General features: G+C 47.3%; 1 protein-coding gene across 1 annotated transcript; it reads left to right on the forward strand.

Moving 5' to 3' along the window:
* The first annotated feature begins 1,501 nt into the window (after positions 1 to 1,501).
* On the forward strand, positions 1,502 to 26,073 carry LOC133209268 (pre-mRNA 3'-end-processing factor FIP1-like). Its single transcript, XM_061347789.1, has 16 exons — positions 1,502 to 1,936; positions 2,682 to 2,721; positions 5,638 to 5,722; positions 6,362 to 6,468; positions 7,523 to 7,581; positions 8,660 to 8,770; positions 11,273 to 11,403; positions 12,182 to 12,306; positions 13,870 to 13,975; positions 15,384 to 15,582; positions 15,944 to 15,970; positions 18,645 to 18,702; positions 19,225 to 19,280; positions 20,390 to 20,594; positions 22,422 to 22,580; positions 25,458 to 26,073. Exons 1-16 carry the CDS (start codon positions 1,843 to 1,845, stop codon positions 25,588 to 25,590), a joined length of 1,695 nt encoding a protein of 564 aa, XP_061203773.1. The 5' UTR covers positions 1,502 to 1,842; the 3' UTR covers positions 25,591 to 26,073.
* The last annotated feature ends 657 nt before the right edge of the window (positions 26,074 to 26,730 follow it).

Raw genomic sequence — 26,730 nt, forward strand, 5'->3', positions numbered from 1 at the left:
GGCCATAGAGGGACACTACACAATCTGAGATGAAGTCCAAAGTTGTAAGTTGAAAACTAAGAAGCTAATTGTCCTAACTGCTGTTTTGACCCAAGTGCAATTGAATTCCTTTCAAAACTAATGTAATTCCTATTGGGTTTCACTTTTTTTCTAGATAATTCTCAAGTGTTTGTAAGATTCAAGTGCTGGTTTGGGACCATGTAGCACAAAACCCCAACTGTTGTAAAACCTGTTGTTTGCCACTGCTGAGGCTCTTTATATGAGTGCAGTTTTCCACCTCTTTTTACATTAATCTCAGATCATCAGTAGTGTGTAAGTAGGGGATGTCAGCTGTCCAATTCCTATTCCAATTGCTTCAGTGAGCATTTGTTCAGCGCTTCCTTTCCCCTGGAGCAGAAAGCAGAGGGCACTGAGGAGGAATGCATCACAGCCACACTTGAACGGCAGTGAGGAGTGATGTTTCTGAAGTAACTTTGATACAGTATTTTTTGAGTGCATTGAAAAGGTAACTTGTTTTATGGTTCTTTGTAATTTTCAGTAGCATAGAGTAGTGCTGAAAATCACATTGCTCCAAGTTTCCATTTACTACTACTGATGGCATTAATCGCTTTGAGAGGGTAATAGTCACTGGTACAGCTGCTCTAAAGCAGAAGCTACCAGATGGCTTTGAGTTGCAGAGTTAAGGTGCTACATCTTCAGAGTGTAAAGTGTGAAATTCACTTTGGAGCTGGAAAGATGGAAATGGGATGTGTAAATCTCCCCCCCACCCGAAAGTACTGAACCTCTGGTAGTGTCACCAGCTCCTTTTGTGAATACGGTTTTATTGACAGAACAGCTGTTGGGACTTGTGAAATGAACACACAGCAGTGTTTGCCTACAGGCACTTCCTAAAACCTCTTCGGGAATTGTGCTGGATTCCTTGTGCCCTTCGGGGAGCTCCTACCAGGATATGTCCATGAGCCACAATGGCTCTTTGTGCACCTCTGCTCTCCGCGTTGGGCTGATTTCAGTAGCTGGAGCTTTCTAGAGTCTCAGTGGTACCAGATTCGTTGTGAAAAGTCTAAATGTGACATCCACACTTCCCGATGGTGCTGTTGTGAAGTGCAGGGGCTTGGCTCTGCAGGAAGCAGGCTCTTGCTCGAGCCTGAGGTGTGTGTCGAGTCCTGTACGGGCTGTGGCTGCGGATCTCGTCGGATTTATGAGGTAAGGATGAAAGACTGACCCATCTGGTGGCGGTGACGGTAAATTCCAGCCGTGCCGCTGGCTGGGCTTTCGGGACAAGGCTCAGTTTGATCGGGAGATGGAAATCTGCCTCTTCAGCCGGGCAGCGCCATGTGGAACCCACCGTGTTCCCACTCCGCTCCGCCTTGCCCGGTGCAGTTGCCGGTCCCCATGGCGGGTCCCGCTGAGGGGAGCTGCGTTCCCGCCCTTCCCGCGCGCCCCAGGCGCCGCCGCTCCCCTCGGCGCATGCGCCTTGAGCCCACGCATGCGCCGCCGCCTGCGCCGGGGCCGTCGCCCAGGGCCCGGTGCTCGGCGCCTTTTGTAGCGGCGGGGCGGGCGGCGCTAAGGCCCGGCGGCGGCCTCCGCTCCCGCGCCGGGGGGGGGTTTTCTCGCCTCCGTTCCCCCCACAGCTCTCCCGCCCTCAGGACCAAAGAAAGAGCAATGGCGGCGCGCTAGCCAAGTCCTCGGCCGGCCCGGTGGCTGCGGACCTCCCCGCAGCGGATGCGCGCCTCGCCTCAGGCCCCGGCGGGAGCCTAGCGGGGCCCCGGCGGCCACCGCCGCTTCTCCTCCTCCTCCTCCTCCCGCTGCTGCGGGCGCCCCGCTCCCCTCAGCCCCGCAGCCATGGCCACCGAGCTGGAGCCGCCGGCGGCTGGCGCCGTGCCGGGCGCGGCGCCGCTGGAGGCGGAGGAGGACGAGGAGCACTGGCTCTACGGCGGTAGGTACTGCCGCCCCCGGCCGCGCAGCCAGGCCGCGCCCCGGCCCGGGGGGGTGGGGGGCAACGCGGAGAGCCCGGCCCCGCCTCGGGAGCCGCCTCGGCCCCACCTGGCCGGTGTGCGGGGCCGGGCTACCCTGGGTTGTTGGCTGCGGTTTTGGAGGGGGAGGGAGGGAGGGGTATTGTCCTTTTAACAACACTGCGATGCAAAGAGGTTGATGCGGCGCTTTGTTACAAGCGCGGTTTCCTCATCATCCAAACTCTGTTAGTCCGCTTGATGCAGGTGAACCCCCGGTCTACCCTGGACTCGTGTATGCGTGTGTGTGTCTAGGGAGAAGCGTAGGACTTAATTTACACGTCTTTGTCCCCTCATAGACTTTCCAACTGACTGCTTTGACGTTTCTTTTCCCCTGGCATGTTAAATGGGCTATATAAAGGCCTTCCCAGATGTCCCTTACATGATGTTTGCCTTTATTCCTTCTGTGTGAGACTGTGGATGTGTATTTTGAGTTTCATTGTGTGTCAGTGGTGTGATCCTTCACTTCTGTAGTAGATTCTGGTTGTTGGATTTGTTGTGGTTTTTTAGTTGCTTCATTTCTAGTTGAACTTCATTGAAAAGAGAACATTGGGGTTATAGTGCCTTGGTGCTGCTAGGTATTTCTGTTGCTGTGATGCATTTTGCGCTTAAATTTAGCTTTTTTCTTTCACTTGAATCAGTTTATTTTTTATTGTCATTATTGGTTTTCAGATGACACCACTGGTAAGCAAGAAGATGGACCAATTTCTGGGTGAGTCTAGAGGCTGTTTATGCATTATAATGATCCATGCTGCAGAGAAGCTCAAGCAATGTTTAAGCATAGCTTCGGGGATGCTTTACACTGATGCTGTTGCCAGAAGCTTCAGCCTCATTGTTTCTTATCCCATGGGGTCACCCCCAGCTGCCAAGCTTGGGCTGGCACAGCATTTATGGATTTAGAAGGTGAACTGGGTTTGACTTAAAACTGACTTTTAAGCCCCTTTTCTCCCTCTCCCCTATTATTTTTAAATCAGATCTGATTTCCAATTAATTCTCTGGGAAAAATGGTGCCTTGAGGTTTGGCCTTTGTAAAACTGTGGCTTATGCTTTAGCCTGGCAAAGCTAACATCCTTCAGCTAGGTTAAAATCCTGTCATAACCATATCACCACATGGGATCTATGAACTATATAGTTTGGGTCAGGCTTTCAGATCAAGGTGTTGGGAGCTCAGTGATCCATTTTGCTTTCTGTATATGGAAAGTGCTCCCCTATAGTTGTAACTGTTTTGCATCAGCAGAGTTTTATCTCAGCAGGAATATAAAGTTTCCAATTTTTAAATGTAACGTGGCTTTCAGAGGACTTGGTCTTCACTGGATCTCTGTGTGCTCAGCACCTTCAAAAGTTCAGTTTGTTTATTGTCATTTTAAGGTCATTTTGAATTCAGTATCTGGAATTTCTGAGGTTGTAACGGATAATGTCCTACTTCTGGTGTAAGTATCTAAACCAAAAAACATGGTAAATTGGTACCTAAAACATCAAATGGGCTTTGTGAGAAGGAACAACTTTTAGCTTAGATAGAAATTTACTGCTAGCTTGCATAGTTCTATTGCTGTCACTTTTATCTGAATGTATTTTTACTTTATCAGCAGGATTAAAAATTGAGTATCCAGTAACTGCAAGATGGGTGAAGGAAAACTGTTAGCGCTTGTGCCAGTGCTCTTTTTCTTTCCCTCTCTCTTTTTTCCCCTTCTTTGTTGCATGAGAATCTTCCTAAATGAAGAGCTGTGGGGTGTTTTAAGAAAAACGACTCTTTGTTTGCTATATTGTCCATGGCTGCAGCTCCAGGGATATGTTCCTGGCTTGCCTGGAGTATTTGTCTCTCTCTGTTGACATTCCTTAGCCTAAAGGATGCATTAAATATGGGCAGCCTGTGCAGGATGCTGTTATGTCAGCAGTGTACAGGGTTAAGTTGGTGTTCCTGGGGAAATGAAATAGTCGTGACTTTTTTGCATGCAGCTGATGGCTGTGGATGCGTCAGATTGCTCATTCCTGGGAAGCAAACAGGTTAGGGAAAGACTTAGCAAATGTTTATTTGAACTCCAATTCATACATTTTAATGCACACCCACAGATACTTCATGTGACTTGAAGGTAATTCTTGCCACTCTGCCTTACTTCAGTCATCTGGGATTCTAAAGAAAATTCCTGGGGTTGAGGAGGTCAATGTTATGAGTTGCTTGGATTTGGCAAACAAAATGCAAAGGGTTTTGGAGCCACCTGTGAGGTTTTCTCCAGTGCTACATCTTCTGACCCCTGTGTAATAGCTTATGTCTGCAGCTTTGAAATACTTTCAGAGGATGGTTTTCCCTTAGACACCTTGGCTCCTTTTAATAACTTAGTGTGTCTTCAGTTCCCGTCACCTCAGGAACTTGGGGACAATGGGACCTGTGCTTCCTTGGTTAGCTGCCCCACCTTCACCCGTTGTTTCTGATCCTTGCTTGATTGTTGAATTTCTTTATATATGGGGCTTTTCTAATAGGGGAGTTTCAGTAACTGCTCATGTTGTTTGTTCTTTTTATGCTCAGTAACTGCTTTCTGAGTTGCGCTAGCGTGATCTTTCAGCTCACTTGTTTGGTGTCCCCTTCCCTGCCACCTCTGAAATGGCTTTAATCTGAACAGTGTTTGGATTCTGTTAGGAGTTACATACATTTCTTTTTGAAGATAATCTTCTGTATGTTTAGTAGGTGACATGGGGTTTTAAATCAATAGCAATGTCTCCAGAAAGTGCTGGTGGGGATTTGGGTTTCCTGGGTGTGGGCTGTTCTAATGGTCTCTTTGGAAAAGCTGGAATTATTTTGAAGTTCTGCTAGGTTTTACTTACGACATTAGAGAAAAATGATGTCTCTTTGTGTTTCAGTGTTGTAACATGGCATACTCGTTTCTGGAATACCAGTTTGACTTTCTTGCTTGGCTAATGCAATAAACAGTGTTAACATTTATACAGACTTTAATTGGAGGTAAATCTCAACCTGACCACCAGTTGCATTAGGACTAATTTGTAATGAGTGGGAAGATTGGGTGGATAATTACCTGTCTTCTTTGAAATGTAACTACTCATTAATGTAAGCTATTTGTAGAACACTAGAACCGTTTTTTTCCTTAATTTTTGCAAGACAGATGCCTTTGCTGCTTAGTAAACATATGTACAATTAGTAGCATCATTAAGGACAAGGTGAAGTTTTGCTTATTATGTTCCCAAGGCCAGATTGAATGAGGCTTGGAGCAACATGATCTAGTGGAGGGTGTTCCTGCCCATGGCAGGGAGGTTGAACTAGATGAGCTTCAAGGTCTCTTCCAATCCAAACCATTCTATGATTGTGCCAAACCAAAGCTGAAAGCTATTCCAGCTGCTACTTCTGTATTAGCCACAGAGTAGTGTTTGGCTAGGCAGCCCACACTGTTTGTCAGGCTTTTGGGAAGCACTAAACTGATTTGTTTCAACAAAACACAAAGCCAAGCAAGGATGATTAATTTTTTGTCATATAGTTGAGCTGGCTGCCAGCAGAATAAACACACTACATGAATAAAGTGATTATATGAAAGTCATCTGGATGAATGCTTTAGAAATGTTTGTAGGTGAACCTCTAGATGGGTCTTACCCACTTTCTCCTATCTATCACATTTACCAGACACACAGAGTCTTCCCATCCGTTGCAAGATGCTCCTCAGGAGAACCGGCCCGTCAGCAATGAAGACCGAGAGATCTCACAACATGTAAGTGTTCCACTGCAAGTGGTAGACACAGTTATTTTTGTGCTTCTTAATGTCCATGGGTAGAATGATGTAAGTGTAAAGATGCTGGTACTGCCTAATACACTACATTTATACTGTAGGAGTGTACTGATAGTTCCCAATGCTATCTACAGCAACAGGCTTCTCTTCTCAGCCTACTTTATGTAGTGGGCAGTGAGCCCTCATTCAAGTATTGCTTGTGCCCACTGAAGAGGCAGATGAGGTGCTGCAGGCTGGCAGGAAAAGCAGAACATGATTTTAGCTTCAGCTCAATATTCAGTATGACTTCTTGAGGGTCAGTAAATATGGGAAACACTGGGATAGAAAGCCCAAAGTCCTGGGAATTGGTTTTGATTCAGGCTCAGACCTTTCAAAATGCATTCTAGTGGCTCCGAGTTGAAAGGATAGGAAGAGACTTGCTCTTCCACTGCCTCTTTCTCTGGTTTTTGCCTCCAGAGACAGCTTTGTATAACCTCAGAGTGCAATAGAAATGTATATATCAGAATCATTCTTTCTAAGGGACCTTCATCATGGGAGCTTTACAAAGATTTGTCTTACTGTCCCAGGGAATTGATCAGTATTGTGTTTTGATGAGCTCCTGTGTGCTTTCATTGTTGCCAGGCCCTTCCAAGTGGTGAAGATGAAGAAGATGACAGCGATAGTGACAGTGATGATGATGACGTGAAGGTTACTATTGGCAATATTAAAACAGGAGCACCATCATACATGTATGTGTTGCTGATAATGGTGTTGGGGTTTGATCTGAGGTAGCTCTAGTGCATTGATTGGGATTGAAATTGGGGATGAGAGCTGATCTGTCTCCTGGGAGACATGCGAGTAACTGCTAAGACACCAGAATGGGATTAGAAGCTGGTGGACAGCTCTGTCCTGCAATGGCTGGCTGGAGAATCCAGCTGTAAAATAGGAATGATAATTTCATGGGTCTGCTGTTGGAAAATTAACTGAATAATTACTGTACTTTATTGGGCGAAATCAAAAGTGGGATGTTGCAGTTAACTCCTCCTCTGTGAAAAGGTCAGGAACCCGAATGTGCCTTGATAAGAATTTGCATAAGCTGTGAGGTTTCTGGTTTTCAGCTGTCTGATTTTTCATACTTCAGAAATGGTGAGGCTGGGTTTGTGAACCAGTAGAATTATGTCACTGACTTAAAACTCTACCTCATTTGCATTGAATAAAAATAATAGGACAGCACTTTTGCTTACTGCTAGCAGCCTTTCTCTTGAGGAAATGGCTTGCATGTGCTTTGCAGCATATTCTGACGTTTCCACTTTATTGATAATTTCCTTCTCTTGGAGCAGTGGTTTCAGCCTGCTAGGGTGCTCTCAGTAGCAGTGCTCCATCTCCTAGCAGCTCACTAGATTTTGCAGACATCCCTTTTGAAATCTGCTGCTTCTATCTTTCTCCTCATTCTGTGATCTATGTGCAGCTGTGATTTCCGTGCTGTTCACTTAAATACTAAGTACGTTCCTGGACAGAATGGAAGCTGCAACTCTTGGAAATAACATTTCCCTTTCATGTTCAAGACAATCCTCTTATGTTTTCTGGTCTGTCAGTAAATGTATTTGCTGGTTTCTGTGGGCTTAGAGAAACTTACGTGGAAAATGAATTTCACTTTTAAGGTGTTGAGACTTAGTACTAAATGCATGATAAACCCAAGTGAACTAAGCATCTTTTGAAGGTTGTTAGGGCTCGAATATACTTTGTATGAAAACAAGCAAGTAATTTGTTCAAATACCAATGTAACGATTCTTTTCCATATAGGGGAACTCCTATGAATCTAAACTTAAAAACGGGTAGAGGCTATGGAGCATCTGCTTCAGGTATTGCTCTTGGTTTTATCCTTCACCTCTTCCAGTATTTCACTTACCTGGCACTGACTGCTGGAGCAGCTGCAAGTCTTGATCTCTGTTTGGAAGGGTATAGAATTAGTGCATCTTATTTAAATTAGCAATAGTAAGTGCTTTTCCTAAAGATAAGCACTTCTGGGACAGTCTGAGGGTGCAGGGAGCACTGGAATGATTTAATTACTTTAATTGCAGTGATTTACTCACTGAACAGGTTGATTGGAATTCTATTTAAATTAGAAAAAAAATACATTGATCATTACTTTCGTAGTAGAAAGACAGAATGCTTCTGAGCTATGTTGTTGCACTGGAGCCAAACATTCTAAATGACCTCGAGAACTTTTAACTCTGTGGTCAGTATATGGAGCTACTTGCAGTGTAAGATACTAAAAGAAACAGACTCTGGCCTTCAGTATCAGCTCTATGTAATCCTGCAAATGAAATCTTCCCCACCATTCAGTCAAGTTTATACTGTATATCAAGACTTGGATTCCATCCTTCCTCATATGTGAAACTGGCCTTCCATGGGCTTCACATACTGCCTTCCATTAATTTCTTCATGCAAAAGACTTACCTTCTGATTGAGAAAATAAGAACAAATTCCCCTTGAAGACTGTGTACCTAAGAGATTTCTGCTGACTCCAGTTAGTACAGGATCCGTTTGAGACTGATCCTGAAAAAACCTGTTGTTAGGAGAAAATCTTGGGAAGAGAAAAATAAATATTTTGCCTGGGGAGAAAAATAATTTATTTTCATTTGGGATAAATTTGGTGCATTTGATGCTCTAATAATTCAGTGCATTTGTCTGTAGGACCAATTTGGGTTGAATTTTTTCCCTGCTGCTCAGCTGCAAGTGCTGTACACCCTGGCTCTTTATTTATAAAGTGACTGAAGTAATGGTTATTAAAGAGTTGCTTGTGGTTACCTCCGTGCTATGAAGCCAGCAATGAATTCACAGTAGTGCTTTATTTTTGACTGGAATAATTTGCTCAACAAATGAGTGGATTAAAGGCATTGCATTAAAAATAGTAACAGTTTCTCTCTCTTTCCAAAGCCAAGTTGCAGCCCAAAGGTATTGACTTAGATGCTGCAGGGAACATAAATGGATTGCCTGTTATCGAAGTGGATTTAGATTCATTTGAAGACAAACCATGGAGGAAACCAGGTGGGGCTTCACAGTTTCTGTTGGTAAATATTTTCTACAGTTTTAGTGGGCTCTGTTGAATTTCACATGTAATTGTTGTCCATTTATTGCTGCCAGGGAATAAAGAAATTGGAGCAATGGCCATTGCTTAACCTCTGATGCCTGTCGAGGCTATCAGTGACATTTACTGGCTGAGCCAGCCATGCTTCTACTGAAAATTGTTTTTGTCTGCTCTATTAATTTAACTTCCCTAAAGGGAAGAACTATTTTTTATAATGTTCTGTTTTGTTAATTCCCTACTTCCAGCAAACATTGCACAGATAGCGATAGGTTAACATTTGTTGGGCCTGAAAGTCAACTGAGTAGGATCAGGATTTGGCTGATGATGAATGGTCTCCTTTTCATGTGCAGTACCTTGGTTATTCTGTCTCACTGTGGCCAATCTCAGTGAGCACGTCGTGATAGGAAAGCTGTCTGTCTTTGTTGAATTCTTATGCTGCAAACAGTTGAGCAAAAGGAAGAGAAATGCTGCTCTGACATGAAAGGCTAGGATTTTTCTTTTGGAAAAGTGGCATTGCCTAATTCTTCCCAGATTCTGCTCCCAGGTGTGTGAGTGAGCAGTTCTCACTTACTTCTTCTGGACAGTATTATTTAGACTGTGTCTAGACAAGTAGTGCCTTGCACAGTGGGTTTTAATATGTACAGGGTCTCTTTTGTCTTCCTGATTAGTGTTAGCAGGATACCTACTCAGAAGTGACTCTTGCATGACAGCTGTAGGGTGCTACAAGTAAACTTCCGGTTTTCATTTGAATTTGGTACAAAAGTAAATGAAGGAACCAAAGAGATGCAGATTTTTGCTGTGCTACTCCTAAAATGTGCTATGCTAAAATATTAACTGAAACTAAAATTCCACTTGCCCCTTTGCAGAAATAATTATTCTAACCAGCCCCTGTTCTTTATTTGTCATTCAGAAATATTGCTATGCTAACTAAGTAGTGCTTTTGTAAGGCTGTGGTGTGGTTTTGGTGTCTCTTGAGTACCTGAAATGAAGGGCGTTGAGTGTGAAACAGTGCTAATAACTACGTTGACATATCACGGTATCAGACCAGCACTGAAGCACTCTGGTGATTAGTAGCTACTACAGACATAATAGGAAATGTAGCCTTTCTTCTGCAGGGGATTTCCCATGGAGAGTGAAGTGAGAAAGAGGGGGCTAGGAAGAAAGTAAGTTAGAGGGAAAATAATGAGGGGAACTTCAGAGATGAAGCAAGGAAATCATTGTGGTCATGCTGACATCCCTGGACCAAACTGAAGGCAGCTAGCCTTAAAACAATGTAAGTCCAAATAGAGTGAAGATGTCTGCAGAGGTGTGTGGCTTTTTAGTTTACTTTTGATGATAAGTAGCTTGTTACTCAACAGCCTTTCAGGTTTATATCCTTCATAGTTAATTGTTCAGTAAGTTGGTATCTCTTTAAAGTGAGGAGAGGAAGAAGTGTGGAAGGACTGATACAAGGTTGAAATACAGGGTGATAAAATAGATATGTAAATGTCACATTGCTGAGTCTGTGTTCCTGCAATTTGCATGTTTGGGTGGTACAACAGGAAGAGTAGCCTGCCTAGAACATAAACTTAAACCTCACTGTACAGATCCAAGCTCAGCATGGGCAGAGTGTTTTGCTTAGCCCTTACCTAACAGATCCTTGGTTTAGGATTGGTCTGTCTGGGAATACCTCTGTGAGGGGGATGTTTGAGGGACATCTGAGCAGGGTTAGGAGATGCTTTGTAATGCTTCTTGTTGTAAGATGTGCCTTACAGGGGGAGCTGCAGCTATATTTTTTCCTCTGCATCAATGTTTTCCTGGCACGCAGTTTGTGGCCACCTCTCTTACTCAGAAGTGCTCCTGCTGAATTGGCACATTTCACAGAGGACTGTCAAGGAAAGACAACGATCTTAGAAGGAGTAAGATAACGGTGTTGGAATGCTAGAGGCAGGATCCTGACTGCTCTGTAATTCTGTAGTCTGAGAGGTATCCATAAAAAACTTCCACTTCAGCCCTGTGTCATGACATGGGTGAGTCCCAGAATCTCTTCTCAAAATAGCACAGGCAGTGACAGTCAGGAGCAGAATTTGTTGACTTAGCTCTACCAAGAAAAGGTTCTGTGGCACCATCCTGTTTTGGTGGTGGTGGCTGGAACCATCATTCCTGTGCTCTCCCCAGCACTCAACTATTTGGACAATTGCAAGAAGCCAATCTTAAAAAATCCAGTTGGTGGATAAGTTGTTGCAAGTGTCATTGCTGTTACTAGCGTGTAGAGGTGCTGTGTTCTGTCTCTCAAATGGTCCTGCTGCTGTTCAGGCTGTGTTTCCCCTCCCACTGACAGATGCAGCCATCTCCACTGTGGCACACAGAGGCTTTCTAACAGGATGAAGCAGAGAGTAAACTCTTCTCTCCAGATTTCTGTTTTCTTAATGCTTAATTTAAGCAGTTGAAAGACAATTTGACAAATCTGCTCCCTTTGCCAGGTGCTGATCTTTCTGATTACTTTAATTATGGATTCAATGAAGAAACATGGAAAGCATATTGTGAAAAGCAGCGACGGCTTCAGCTTGGACTGGATCCTGCTCCTCCCATCAGCACTGAAAACAAGATCACGGTAGGTGGTGTGTTACTCCTGCATATGGCTACAATAAAACTGGGGCTTTTTATTGTAATCACAGAGATGAGGGTGTAAGAACAGAAAATACCTCAACTGTTCTGTGTTCCTTTTCATTGATGAGAAGTACAAAAATACATCTTTAAAGTTGAAATCTCTCTGCTAAAAATCTTTTCTCTATGGAGCAAACAGTTCGATCTGCTTGGCAGGTTTGAACCCACTGCAGGAGCAAGACTTGAGTGAAATTTCCAGTTGACTTTGAGGCTGCCCTGCTATATAGGGGTGTTTGGTTGGAAGACAGATGTAGATGTGGGAAGTATAGGTAGGGAAGCTGAGCATCCATGGCTGGTTTACTTGTTGCAGTTGTGTGGCAGCCTTTTGTGTTTGGCGACTGCTTTGGCCATCAACCTTTGCAGAAGTGCCATCAAGTGGCCAGCAGCTGTTAATCAGAACTTCAGCCAAGGAGTTCATACTTGCTGTTCCATACAGTGAATATTACTGTTTCCAGTTTTGAATTAAAGACTAAATGGAAAGGGCTGTGAGCTTATTAAACTTTTGGACTTACAATGGGAGACAGTGGACAGCAGGCTGAGGCTGGAGTAGCCAGCCAGGTTACAGCAATATCTGCAACCTTGACTACAGAATGGGCTGCTTGTTTGCAAGAGCTCTGTAATTATTCCTTGGGGGAGCCCTTTTCTTTTGCTGTAGTTTAATTTCTGATGCTACATTTAGTTGAAAGTAGGGGCATTAAACGTGTGTAACACATCGCCTTCCACAGGTTCAGCAAGGAAGAACAGGAAATGCTGAAAAAGAAGTGGAAAACAACATCATCAAAACAGAATTCAAAACTGACTTCTTGGCTCTGGTGGGAGGACGCATGAAGGCTGGGCCTCCTCCTAATAGGTAAGAGATGGTACAGACCTAAAGCCTGGGTGCACTATGGGCTTCATAGGGGTAGCTGAGATCTACCTGAGCCATATCTGAATCTCTTCAAGCCTGAAACAAGCTTTTAAACTCTACAGGAAGCTACCGTGGTCACTCATTAACTATGTTCTGGAGCAGTGCTCTCCAGAGGAGTGTACAACTCCTGCCTACCCATTTACTTCTCCTTGATGATATCCTTAGTGTACTGCTGCACAGGGAAGGAAACCTCTTTCCCATCTGAAGGGACATCTCTGGGAGTCAAAAAGCCAAGGGAAGTCCCTCAGCTTTGAGGGCTCACATTGCTTCTGCTTGTGCTTACTTGGCTTATTCTTACTCCCACGATGTTAATCTTTGCCTCCTTAAGTGGTAGTGGATTACGTGTTTGGCAGCTCCTGAGAGAAGCTATTGGTTTCTAACCTGTGTGCTATGCTGCTTGGTGCATGCTGATTAGTTATGTTCTCCAATGAGAGAGAGGAGCCACAAGGCTGGACAAAGCAAAACAATTGAGTCACTTGACTGGCAGCCTCTGCTGGGAAGCCTCTTTGACCTGGTGAGGTTGGTAGGGTTTTAGCAAAAGCTTCATTAAAACAAAGCTGTGTGAAACCAGAAGAGGCAAGGCTTTAGTAGATCTGGGTGTTGCTTTATTTTCATTACATCTGTTGCTTTATTCACATTGCATCTTTTGCACACCTGTCTGGCAGAAATGCTTTTGTATTCCAACGTCCCAGTTTGAGAAGAGAGACAGCTCTATGTTTCAAATATAAGCTTTAAATCTGTACTTAGTTTCTGCATCTAAGCACTTTGACATTTCTTCCCCTTTCACAGTGCCATAAAATCAGTTAGATTTCTTTATAGCTGTGAAGTATATATCATGAAGTTTTGGAAAAGACCACTGCAGAACAAGCTGTTGCTGTTGTAACTGTACAGTGTTTCTGTCATTTTAACTTGCAGTCTGGTTTTAAAAGTACTGACACACAAGATTCTGCTTGTGCGGCAGAGCTTTTGGTCAGGATCAGGTCAAGTATCTTTGTAAACCATAGCAGAATCAGAACCACGGGCTTAGCAATGAGTTGTTTGGTTTGTTTTTTTTTCCCTCAAAGTGAGTAGATTTCAGTGAGAAAACTGTCTCTCTCCAACTGGTCAGCATTTTTATATCTGCTTTGGCTGAATTTCCTACTGATACAGAGAATTCTGCTATCTAACTTGGAAAAGTGCTGATATTTTTCTATCTTGACTGCAGGAAAATGCCTTAAGGCTGTGCTTGGACAGATCAATTGTTGCATAAATATAGGATGAAGGACATTTAAACTTAAGGTGCAGGTGCTCTTCTCTCCCAGAAACTTTTTATTGTGATGACCTTACAACGATCTCCTACAAAAATGTTCTTCCCCTAAGAGTGAGCAAGGACTTGTGCAATTTGAATGCTCCTTCTGCATTTTTCCCTGGTGGAAAAGAATGTAGGAGACGAATCTGTCCAATAGTAGGGAAAATTGCTCCTTCTGTTGTCTTTGGGCCTAAAAAGATGCATCTGCTTTGTACCAGGAAGCTGGGTGGGACGATCGATGTGATCGGTGGCCAGGCTGGCACAATCAGGAGAGTAGAAGGAAGGCGCCGTGATAAACATGCCTCTGAGGAAAACCCAATCCAGGTAAATGCCTTGGCTTTATTGCAGTTGTAGTGAACACTGAGCAAATGTCTGTGTGTTCCTGACCTCCCTTGTTGCAGTTGCCATCTGCAAAGCAGGAGGTAGTACATGAACCGTATCATGGCATATGCGTGCATCATTCCCTTCTGCAAGTTGAATTAACTTTGTGTTAAAAGCTTTATCTTACTAGGAGCCAGGGGTTGTCCTTTAAGACTCATCCGCCAGTCTGAATGGTAATGCCATAGTAATTCCTTTTCCCATCCCATAGTAATTCCTTTTCCCATCAGCCCTCCCAAATTATTTCTTGGGATGCATACCTAGGAGGCTTTTACATGGATTACTCCCTTTCACTGTTGGCTTGGAATCTCCAATTCTGCAATGGACAACTTCTGCTTGGGGCTTGTCTTTCTTTTGACTTTGAAGTAACTAAGACTGATGAATCTAAGCATCATTAGATGCAGCCCATGCTTTTGACTTGGGGTGGGCCTGTGTTACTGGATATTGTCTTTTGTAAGAAAGAAAAACCTGGGGTTTAAAACTGGACTCAGTTCTGATCTTCCATGTCCAATGTATGACCAGAATGTTCTGGTTGGCTCCTAGATAGGAAGATGCTACGTATATCATTTGAGGACCATGTATTGAGAACTCTTCTCTTAACCACCTTCCTCCTGCCAACCACTCCTAACTCACCAAAAGCCCCACATGTGGAACTTCTCCCCTGTCTAGACACAATTCCTGGTTTTGTTTTTACAATGGGTTTGTGGTCTGTTTATTTTTTTCATAGTCAGTTCTCTGAATTTTGCCAGCAATGGCTCTAAAAAGAGTTAGCTTAAGAGAGAATTTGCTGGGAAAAGGTTGTTGTTCTTCCCACTTACAAGCATGGATACCTGCTATTTCCAGGTCATTCTGGTATCTGTGTATTGATCATTCCATATGTGACCTTTTGTCAGACAGATGTGAATCCAGTCTTCTGCTGACTTCCAGTTTAGAGCAGAATTTGGCTTCACCCAAACCATTCTATGATTCAATGGTTCTTGCTGCCCTCAGGAGAAATAAATTGGGATAAAACCCTCAAATAAGGCAGCTCTCAATCCAAAGCCTGTATCAGTGGCAGGTCCTTGGAACAAAAGGCATTCATCCCTGTCAGCTGTCATTTGCACAGTTGTGTGTTGAGCTAGACTCTAGTCTCTGCTGTTCTCTGTAGGAGAAGATCCCTTGCTAAGGATGTTGATTGCCTTGATCAACCTTTATTCCTCCCCAAAGATGTTATCTGCTGGGTATAGCACAGCCTGGTCTTCCCAGGTATCACAGTGCTGCTGGTTTTGGTGATACACTCTCTTTATGCCAGCACAGCAAGGTCCTAGCTAGGAACAAGATTAAACTCTCTCTTCTCATTCGTTTGCCTTCCCAGGTGCTTGGAGACCACGGGAGTAAGCCACAACCCCCCCAGCAGCCCCAGCAGCCATCACAGCCCCAACAGCCCCCTCAGCAGCAGCCGTTTGCACCACCAGCAGGCCCACCGCCACCTCCGCTGGCTGGGCCACCTCCACCACACTTCCTCCACCCTCCTCCACCAGTTACTTCTGTTCCACCTCCCCTGCATCCTCCAGGTACGTGTTCACACGGCAGCATACGGCAGTCTGAGGCTGCGAGTCAGGGCATCCCAGGCTTGGAGCAAAGCAAAGGGTTAATTGTGAAATGCTATAGGACAGGAGCAATCAAGTAACAGGTCCTTAGACCTGGCCAGTCTTTGTACAGTCTCTCTGTCAGCCTATCTTAACCTTGCCCTTAAATACTTAAAAAGTGACAGCTAATGGCTAATTACTGCTTAATAGCACCATTTTTTCTGCTGGTCTGTTGGCTCAGGTATGTGAATTTTATTCCAAAGACTGCTTTTAAGTTTAGTTTGAGGGAGTGTGATGACATGCTTTACCTGCAGTCCTCACTCGTTTTGCTTCTTTGTCTCCATAGGTCTTCCACCGCCCGGGCCTATTCCAGGTAGGTGCTGATTTGCTCTTGATAACAGCAGTGATGTTGAGCACCCAGATGGCTCTGTCTGAGCATTAGAGTAAGAAACACGAGGTGGGATGACACCAAGACTCATTTTAGAGCACAGTTAGTTTAAGGCTAATAAACTCCAGTGCAGAATTGAACTCGAGCAGCTTATCTTGTATTCTGTAACTAAATAATGATCTGTAGGACTTCTTAACACTTGCTCAGTGTGTCTCTGAAGACCAGTCTAGAAAGTGAAATGCAGAACTTCAGATGGCACTGAAGCCACTTACTGAGATCTGAAATGGTTTAGTTCTTGTTATGACATTTGCACAGCAAAAGTTTGAGTGACAGATTGGTGCTTTTGTGGAGGAATTTGGAGCGTGAGACTGAGCAGAATAAATGTTATTTGCATCAAAGCCTTTGCTCCCTGCTGTGCAGCAGAGATGGTGAATGCTAATAGAGAAATGTAACAGCCAATCTTGTGCATAAGTAAAGGTCCCCACTAATTTAGAGCTGCTGTGAAACTGAGTTTCCTCTGGCTGTAATTTCTTTCAGCTGAAAGTTTTGCCCTAATCCTGGGAAAACAAATTCAGCTGTTTGTGTAGCACACCTTTGGAGTGATGGTTCTGAGCAGATGCCATAGATCTGAAAATCTAAGGTTGATGGTGACTGTTGGATATGCTGTCAGGCCACTGCCTTGGTGTACTGTGTACTTATCATAGAATCAGAGAATGGTTTGGGCTCGAAGAGACCTTAAAGCTCACCCAGTTCCAACCCCTGCCACAGGCAGGGACACCTTCCACTGGAGCAGCTTGCTCCAAGCCCCTGTGTCCAACCTGGCCTTGAGCACTGCCAGGGATGGGGCAGCCACAGCTTCTCTGGGCACCCTGTGCCAGCGCCTCAGCACCCTCACAGGGAAGAGCTTCTGCCTAAGAGCTCAGCTCAGTCTCCCCTCTTACTTGATTCATGTATTTGCAAAAGGTCTGCACCCAAAGCACTTTGGACCTGCTGTGCTTGTCCTCACTGTGTGTCAGACATGTTGGACTTGATTCACAGCTTTTGTGTCCATGCTTTTGTATTCATGTTCTGCCCTGGGCTTCCCAAATGGAAATATGGAAAACCTACACTGGCTGTGCTGCTCTCCCTCAGAAAGTTCCTCTTTGTTAGAACATCACTTTCCAGACTCCTCTCAGTGTGCAGTGACATTGCAGAGCTGGTTTTCATTGCTGTAATAGAAGGAACCTGCTCATAGGAAGATTTGATTTAGAGGAACTGTATTGTAGTGAAACTGGATGCAAACTGGTCTAAATGTTGCTAGTCAAGTGCATTTAAAGTTGTTCGGGAGGGGTGAGGTGGACAGAATGACCAGGCTGTGGCAGGGAACTTCCACTTGAGGTGAGGGCTTAGAAAGGGAGTTGAGGGAGGATACCTGCTAATTATGGTTATGAGGGTGATCCACCTTCATTAGGTGTTCTAACAGTAGCACTTTGAAGTGCTTATGCTTGGTGAGCAGATGGGTTGGAAATGCTTCAGGCATTGCATTTTATCGGAAGATCTTGGGAAAAGGAGGGGAAAAAATGAAGCATCTAAGAGTGAGACACGGCCCCCACCTTGTTTCCAGCTGTAGCTGGGCTAGAGGTCACTTCTTTTTGCAGTGAGACCCTTGTAGGAAGGGGTTCTCCTAGCCCATTTTAGTGTTCACAGTAAGAGGTGATGAATTTCGTTGACACGCTTTCATTGACAGTGCTGGCTCAGGCTCCATTGACTTGAAAAAGAACCTGGAGCTTCTGGCTTCAGTGACTACTGTCAGTAAATGGCTCCTGTCCTTTGTAGCAGTACAATTTCCTCTTCTTTTGTTGTTTAATAATAAACAGGAATTTTTATGCAAAGCCAGGCCAGTGGGTGGTTGGTTGGCCTGTTCTTGCTGACACTGGTAACTGCCTATAGAAGTGATGGTTGCTTATAGTGACAGGTACAAGTTTTACAAGTTTAGGAGCAGTCAGCAAATGCTTCTGACTTCCAGACTGGCCAAGGTTGAGGACTTTGGCTTCCAAGGCTTAAGCCACTTCTGGAAGTGGCCTTCATAAGCTTCTGCTTAATTGTGCTTTCTTAAAGATGATGAACAGCTCTTCATGTGTGTGACATTGGGCCCGTTTTTAAAGTGCCAGCCCTTGCAGACAGCTCTGCATCACTGGGGCTGTGTCTTAGGGTTTCTGAGTGTGTGTGTTCATAAAATTGGCTTTCTTCAAAACCAGCCCAAGCCAGGTGAACTCTGTTACGTGCTGTCTGAGGGACAAAGCTACCCATTTTACCCAATGGAGCAATAAAACTTCTGCTGTAGATGCAGTGTCTCCATCCCAAGAACCACAAGTGTCTGTCTTGCACAGGGCTGTCAGGTTAATCTTTACTCTTTCATGAATCTTATGCTTAAGATGACTAAGTCAAAACAGAGGGTAGTTATTTTATTTTTCTCTCCATACCCCCACAGACCCAACATAGCTGTAGGGGTTTAATGTTGGTAGGAGATACAACCCTGAAGGAAAACTATTCCACTTCAAACAGCCTTGTTTAGAGTAAAAGGGTGCTTTAAACTGCTTTTAACTGTAACTGGCAACGAGGTCTTGTTCCTCATGGCAAGCTGTGAGATCTCTGTGATGACTTCTGCTTCTCTGTCTAGGGTTGTTCCCACCTCCTCTGGCACCACCACCAGCTCTCCTCATCCCAACCTTGGATGGGTAAGACCACACCTGGGCTGAGCCATGGGCACAGCTCCTCCACAGGGAGAAAGGGAGGTGGGCAGGTCTAAAATCAGGCCTGGGAATTCTCGGTCGGGTCTTGGATTGGGGCAGGGGTGAGAGCAGAGTCCATAGGGAATCCTCTGTGCATTCACCTTCGTTTGTCATGCTCATGACATGGAAAGGAAGCGGTAAAATCTAGGTGTGAGCTTAGGTCTAGTGCAGAGTAGTTGGTAGATGTTTTCCCTGAAGATTCCTCAGGTACCTTGTAAGCACTGTTATTTGCAGAGGGCTGCCTGATTGACAAGGGATGGGTAAAGCCCATCAAGCAATTGAGTTAGAAGCTGTGGCAAAGCAACTGCACCTCTGTATTTCTGATGGTTGCAGTGCAAAGTGACACCGTGGGTTTCCCATGAGGGTCTCCTACAGACCTTCAGGAAAACATGGGGTACACTTCCAGCACAGACACACCTGCGGTGGGTCACTGGTGTTAGTTACTCACATCCTTTTCTCTCTCCAAAGCCAGCCAGCCAGCTACAACAACAGGCAGCCACCTCCATTTGGCTACAACTCTGCAGGTGAGCACTGAAAATACCTCTGTTCTCTGGTGTTTGGTAGTTCAGGCTTTTCTTAAGCTGGTGGACATCATGGATGCTTTAACCTTAGGGCTTGTGCCCCAGACTATCCCACTCACCAGAAGCACACCCTGAGTGTGACCACAGCGTGAAGTGTTTGGGAAGCTGCATGTTCTGCAGCAATGCTGAATGCAGTTTTGTGCTTGAGTGCTGAGCCTCGGATCACTCTTCACTGTAGATACAAGAGGAGCTTCCCCATGTCCCTCAGCAATGTGCTCTTGTGCTTGTTTGCACAGGTACTTGCTCACGCTCTCTGCCTCTTCCCTCACCACAAGCACAGCCATCAGCTTTGCATCTCTCTGAGCTTTGAATGCCCTCCTCCCCCTCTGTATCCTCTTCCTTGCCTGCAGGCACAGGCAGGCTTCTGTCACCTTTTGTAATGGAGGAGGCATTGCCAGAATTCCAGCAGATTCCCTCCTCCATTGCAGCCCTGTGGGGAATGCCCGTGCTCTCTCCCACTTCCTTAGCGACCACTGCTTGGAGCAGCACCTCCTCACCGTGCTGAGGAGCCACAGGCAGCACCAGGCTGTCTCCTTTGCACCCGTGCTGGTGGCTCTGGGCTCATCAGGTTTCCTCCTCCACTAGCAGATGGTGTCCCAGCCCTCCCCAGGTACCCCCTCAGGCGAGAAGTGAGGCCTTGCAGGGATGGCCAAGAGCCAAGGGTGATGGAATCGGACGGCTCAGCAGCGGGAGAGGCACCTCTGCTGCCAAGCCAGGATGTCTGGGAGGGCTGGATTTAAGCTCTTCTCCATGGAGACCTTATAGAGTGTCCTGTGTAGCAGGACTTTGTTCGGCAGGAGCTAGGGGAGTGCACAGCCCTTGCAGGGATGTGCAGGGTAAGGGGCTGAGGAGGTTTTCCAGGTCTTGGTTGTATCTTCCTCAGGGAGTGGGTGTTCGCATGTCCTTAAACTGCTGGAAGTAAAAAAGGGGGAGTGAGGACAAGAGGGACTGAGTTGTTATCTCCTTGGATTCAGCTGTATCTCCAGAGGGTGTCTCTGGAATGGGAGGGATAGGGAGGATGCTGAAGTAAGGATTCTGCTCTCTCGCTGCAGATTCAGGTTTCATCAGCTACCCACCCATCTCCACATCCCACACGCCCTGGGTGACAACGGTGGACAAGGGCACAAGCAGTTCCAGCAGCAGCCACTGGGAATACTCAGGCTCAAGGCGTGAGAGGGAGCGGGAGCGAGAACGGGAAAGGGAACGGGAACGGGAGAGAGACCGAGACCGCACCCCGACCACGAGTGAATACAACAAGTGAGTGCTGTCATCCAGCAGCCTCTCCTCACAGGTCCCAGCAGGGAGCTCTGGCCTTGCCCTGGAGCACAAGGGATGGGGTTATAGTTGTAGCAGTTCAAGTTGGGAAGCGATACGTTGGATCAATAACCACAGGACAAACTGGGAGCCGGTGGCCCTGGCTGATTTCCTGTGGCTGTTTTTGTTTGAATCCAGCAGAACCAGTTACACTTGCTCCCCCACCTGTAATGTGAGGCCAGTAAATGAAATAGCCCTTCTCTGTGCCCTGGGTGTTTCACAGCTCAGTGTGAGCCATCGGCCATAGAAGCTGCTGCTTCTTGTCTCCTAAGTGTACCTGTCAATGAAAGGACAAGGCACCCGGGCTTTGCTGGGCTCTCCTAGAGAGGCTTTCAGGGCAAGGAGTGCCATGCCCCAGCAGTGGGCTGTGAAACCTAAATCCTTACCCAGGCCTTTCTGCAAGCAGTGTTGGAGACAGCCACCCTGCTGGCTTTCAGCCTCCCAGTGTTGATCTGGAGAAGCTAAAGTGAAGGGTACCCTGCAAAGATGCTTTCTAAACCCACCACTTTCCTGTTCTGTCACAGGCAGCGTCAGTGTTTTGCAGGCTTCAGGCTCAGCAATACCTGTAGTCATTCAAAACATGATCAGAATGTGCATTCCTAGCAGAGGGGTGCTGCCTGCCTGAAGCTTCTCAGCCCCAGGGGTGAGCAAATAGGACAACCTTTCCCTAAACCCCTGTCTGTTTTAACTCACAAGCCTGTGGGTGCTGTGGGTGGAAGGGGGAGAACAGAGCAGGACAGGAGACAAACCTGCTGCAGTTTGAATTGCTCAGAGCCCCACACTTCCTGCGCAGGCTCCCCCTGTGATGAGCACCCCTGAGCACATTGTTAGCATTGCTGGGTGGTTTCCAGCACGCTGACCTCTCAGCTCATGGCTGCCAGGGCAGGGTGAGCAGCCGTCCTCCGAAGAGTCCTTTGGAGCACTCTTGGATGATGCTGATGGAGTTTCTTTGTTTCCAGGAGCCTTAGGAAGTCTGCTTCCTTTCTCTCAGAGTCTGAATGTTGTTTCCTGTAGTGGGACTTAACCCTTTAGATTTTGGCTTTCAGAAGCTGAATAGGGACTGTGAGGTGTAGTGAGTGTAAACCTGAGTTCAGGGTACATCATGCCCCTTGTGTACATGGATTGAATGAGTGAGGTGCCTTGAGCAGATACAGGCAGAAAGATCACGTCAGCTGCACTCACAATTGGAGTTTTGAACTCATGGGGAAGAAGATAGTCCCTTAGACTGACATGAAAGAGCTGGAGGTTATCTGGGACAGCTGTGTTGTGAGGTAAAACCCAGCACCAGGGGAGGCAGGGTGGCAAGAGCATCTTGCTGTTGGTTTGGAGCAAGGTAGCTGGAGGTCTTGGGCGTATTGCAGAAGGATTGTGGGGGCAGAATGCCCAAGGGATTGGCCATGTGCTGCTGAGGTACCCTCTTGGCAAATCCAGAGAAGAGATTCTGTAAACCCTTTGCCTTGAGAGGCTGGGAGAAAGCTGTGATAATAGTCACTGTGGGGCTTAAGAGCTGTGTAATAGGCAGGTGGGGAATGTTCACTGTGGCTGGAGGCAGGGCTTGGGTTGCAGCTTGGATTCGATGAGCAGCAGCAGCAGATGATCGTTGCCACAGGTTTATTCAGGAGCATCACAAACACCTCAGCCTCTCGATGGAGTAAGAGGTGACAGGAGTGAGCGGTGAGGATGGGGTCCTCAGTGCTGCGGGCACGGCTCCTGATGCTCAGCATCACGAGGGCTGTGTTCCCCGCCTCACTTCTCCCCTCTCTCCCCAAGCGACGACGAGCGGTACCGCTACTACAGCCGGGAGCGCAGCTACGACTTCGAGCGCGACTACCGCCGGAGCCGAGACCGCAGCAGGGAGCGGGAGGACCGGCACCGGGAGCGCCGGCACCGCGACAAGGACGAGAGCAGCAAGCATAAATCCTCAAGGCGGTAAGAACTTGGCTTAGGGTTGGACTGTGCTGCTGACGGGAGCACACCGGGGCTGCAGGCAGGAGGCTTGGGGATCTCGGGTGATCTGTCACCCTGCGTCTCGCTGGCTTCCTGAGGCGTGGTGCCCGCGCAGGAGGAAGTGCTCGTGGGCAGGTGACAGGGCTGTCTGTACAGGGAGAGGGGCCCTTGGTGCTTCAGTAAGGCAGCTGGCGGGGTGTTGAGTCACTGCCAGCAAAACTGCAGCACTGGTGGGCAGAGGAGATTTTAACCTGTGCTGAGCATCACATCAGGGCAGCACAGGACACACAAAGTCAATGTAAAACCGTAACAAGCGTCAGCTGTAGGTGTCAATGTGTTCTTGCACAGAAAAGAAGAGCTTGCTTCAGCCTGAAATCTGAAGTGTCCTCTTGGAGCAGGAGGCTGAGCGCTGCGCTGTCAGAGCTCTGTGCCCAGTGCTTCCAATAGTGATGATCGGGACAAAGATCACTTGGAGCAGAGCAGGATGTCCTAAAATCCCAGCTTTCCTTGAGTGAATGTGTTTGCTCCAGGTGCTCTTCCTGTGAGTGTTGTTCTAGCAAAGTAGCTCCCCTCACCTAGGGCGATGCTGCTGCTATGTCAGTTTACACCCTGGTGATGACTTGAGCTTACTTGCTCTTTGGTTTTTGGTGCTTCAGCTTACTTCCTTCTAGATGAAATTCTGTCAGCTCTGTAGGTGATTACCCTTGGTTTGAAATGGGTATCAGAAAAACTCCTACATAATGGCTGGAGGTAAAAGGCTGCTCTCACCCAAGAAAGGATTGATTGCTGAAGGGCTGGAAACAAAGGGATGGGAAGAAAGGCCAGGCCGATGAAAAGCTGAATAGAAACCAAGTGGAAGCTGAGCTGATACCAGACTAACAAGCCAATAGCTAGAAGGGTTATTTCTCCACTTCCTTCACTCAGAACTGAAGTCGAGCTTAGATACCTGACTGCAGGAGCAGGATGGAGCTCACAAAGTGGGGTCGGAGTCTGCTCGAGAGCTCCATTTATAGGACTGGGCCACTGCCTAAGGTGGGAGTGAGGTGACTTCCTGGGCTCCTGAGACCACACACAGATGCTCCCTGTCTTGTCCAAAGGGGTAGGATGGGAAGCGTTTGTAGCTACAGCAAATGGAGGAATAGTTGTTTATGGCCACTTGGAGTGTGTATTGGATCCCTGCTTGAAGTGCTTTGAGATCTGAGCGTGGGGAAGGCACTGGCAGGAAGATGAAAGGGTTTTGTTGCAGTTTGGCTGAAGGAAATCCCTGACACTTGTTCCAATATTAAAGGACAGTTGCATTGCTCAGGCATAAACCACTGTCCGCCGGTGGCTGAGGATGTGCTGGGGAGAGGCACAGGCCTTTTGTGGTACTTTCTTCTTCCCTTTAATGACTCTGAAGCCATTTATTAAACAAGGCAGAAATCACTTCAGGCAAGAGCTTTCCAGGCAGGGCTGCGGCGGCTCCGCCAGTTACGCGTCTGCTGCTGAACTGGTATTCCAGCTGTGGCAAGGATTGCTCTACACCCGATGGTGTCCCCATCGTGCGGCACTGTCTGCCCTGTGGTCACTTATCCTGGGATACATTTATCCTTTTCCTGCACTCCGTGCTGTGTTTCCATCCTGCCCCTCCACACCATGGTCAGCTCGGGAGAGCTCACGTGGTTTGCAGGCTGTGAGGAGAAACAACGCAGCTGTGAGAAGCAAGCAGCAGAAAATCTCCTCTCAGGAGGGGCCAAGAACCAGAGTGAGCAAAACCAGAGCTCCCACTTCCTGCTTCCTGAGGGGAGCTGGAGGCTGATCTCAGTGTGGGGATGTTGTCAGGCAGCAGCTCTGGGTAAAGGATAGAGGGGATCTAAAGCATGAAGGTAGTGAAGCGCCAGGTCATTTATGAGTAAGCAGAGGTAGAAACAGGATCTACTTCCCATTAGGAAACGCCTCTATCTACCTGCATTGACCCCTCTCTTGCCTCTAGTGCAGGGATTTAGCGAGTCCAGAGGAGGCCATGGAGATGCTGCAAGGGCTGGAGCAGCTCTGCTCTGGAGCCAGGCTGAGAGAGCTGGGCTTGGGCAGCCTGGAGAAGAGAAGGCTCCTGAAGGGGAGACCTTAGAGCAGCTCCAGTGCCTAAAGGGGCTGCAGGAAACCTGGAGAGGGGCTTGGGACAAGGGCCTGTAGGGACAGGCCAAGGGGAATGGCTTTAACCTGCCAGAGGGGAGACTGAGATGAGCTCTTAGGCAGAAGCTCTTCCCTGTGAGGGTGCTGAGGCGCTGGCACAGGGTGCCCAGAGAAGCTGTGGCTGCCCCATCCCTGGCAGTGTTCAAGGCCAGGTTGGACACAGGGGCTTGGAGCAAGCTGCTCTAGTGGAAGGGGTCCCTGCCTGTGGCAGGGGCTGGAACTGGATGAGGTTTAAGGTCCCTTCCAACCGAAACCGGTTGGGATTCCCCAAGATGTTCAGAGGAGCAGGAGTTTCAAACACCTCAGATTTAGGATCGTCTTTCTCTCAGCAGTCTCAGTGCTTCACATTGAAGCTTCAGATGTGCCAGAGCTGTTTGAGCTCTCTCAGGAGCTGGAAGGACACAGAAGCTCCTTACAAAAACCACCCCAGACTGAATCTTGGCAGCAGCCTGTCTGTGCTGCCCACCCTGTGTGGTGTAGAGCACCCAGCTCTGGTGTTTGCATCACCTGCCCTCACTCCAGCCACGTGTGCTACCATCGGATCAGCCACATAGCCCCTGCAGTGGCACCGTGGTGCCCTGGGCACCTCTCATATCTCCAGTTCTGCGTTACAGCAGCATCAGTGTGGGTGTCTCTGGCCAGTGCAGGCTCTGCTGTGACCTCCCTCTCCCCTTTCTCCCCCCCCAGGAAGCAACACGAGAGCGAGGAGGGCGAGAGCCACCGGCGCCACAAGCACAAAAAGAACAAGCGCAGCAAAGAGGAGAAGGAGACCAGCGAGGACGGTGCCCAGGAGGGAGAGGAGCAGGACACCAAGGAGTGACCCCCAGCCCCAGCCCTCAGGAGGAACCAGCGTGGCACTGGGGATGTGTTGGGCTGGGGGTTCATTTTGTATTCCGTGTTTCCCAAGGGAAGAGGCAGACTCTGGGCGAGCGGAGCCGCCGCTGCTGCAGCGGGTGAGAGCTGCAGCTCAACTCTCTTCTTTTTGTTCTGCTTTTTTGATACAAAACAAAACCCAGCAGTTCCAGTTACACAGAGCACTGAGCTACTCCCGAGCAGCCCTGGGGAGGACTGTGGTGTATCAGATCCTATGGTTTCTGATGGAAGACGGCTTCAGCTGAAACTAACACATTTAGGTCATAGTGGTTCTTTTGTCATCATCACCATTCCTTTCTGAATAGGACAGTGAGTGCGACTTGAACTTTATTGTCCAAAGAAGAGTGTGCCCTAGATCCCGAGAGCCAGCTTAGAGCCTGGCTTCAGGTAGTGCAGAGTTCCATCCCCAAATAAATCTCTTTATAGCTACGGAAGTACCTCCTGATTTCTCTGTGTGAACCCCGTGTCCTGGTGGAGCAGGAGGCCCAGGCTGCTCTGACCAGGGCTTCAAGAAGTCCTGTGTGTGCTCACAGCGTGCAGAGACTTCAAACCCAGCGGCTTTTTTGTTACCTATTGCAAAACTGGGTCTGTCAGTCATGTCTTACACCTACGAGTGGGAAATCATCCTAAGAGCATGAGTTTCTTTTAATTAGCTTTGCCTTCACTACTTTTGTTTTTCCTGAGTGGAGCAGAATACTGGAGTGACTGAAGCCCCACCTCGCAGTCTGCCCCTAGGGGCTTCTCTCTGGTTATCCCCAGCACTCCTGTGCAACACCTTCGTGCCCCTGGACTGCCAAATAAACTCACGTTCCAGAGTTTGTTTGCACTTAGTGTTGGGTTTAGGGAGCAGCAGCAGAGAGGATTTGGGTGGGAGGAACTGGGGAGATGCTGGTGGGGAGTTTTGGTCCATCTGGTACCTGGAATCCTGCACTGCTGTTGGTGTGGTAGGACACGGGGAGCAGCAGCTGCCCCAGCAGTGCTGAGCTGTGCAGCACGCTGAATCAGGAGCTGAGCCTTGTTAAATGGAGCTTGATTTACCCCCTGGGTTTGCTTTTCATGCCAGTCAATGCTGGGCCCTGGAGGCACT

This window comes from Neopsephotus bourkii, unplaced genomic scaffold (genome assembly GCF_033783945.1).
Source record: "Neopsephotus bourkii isolate Nb327-2 ecotype Australia unplaced genomic scaffold, CSIRO-AGI_Nbou_v1 NB_324, whole genome shotgun sequence".
NCBI classification, from domain to species: domain Eukaryota; kingdom Metazoa; phylum Chordata; class Aves; order Psittaciformes; family Psittacidae; genus Neopsephotus; species Neopsephotus bourkii.

What these genes read in the sequence shown, in the direction of transcription:
- LOC133209268 (XM_061347789.1), top strand. Translation starts at nt 1,843, where the DNA reads ATGGCCACCGAGCTGGAGCCGCCGGCGGCTGGCGCCGTGCCGGGCGCG. An exon ending in ACCGAGAGATCTCACAACAT is followed by an intron (nt 5,723 to 6,361) that starts GTAAGTGTTCCA and finishes CATTGTTGCCAG; the next exon opens with GCCCTTCCAAGTGGTGAAGA. An exon ending in CTCATCCCAACCTTGGATGG is followed by an intron (nt 18,703 to 19,224) that starts GTAAGACCACAC and finishes CTCTCTCCAAAG; the next exon opens with CCAGCCAGCCAGCTACAACA.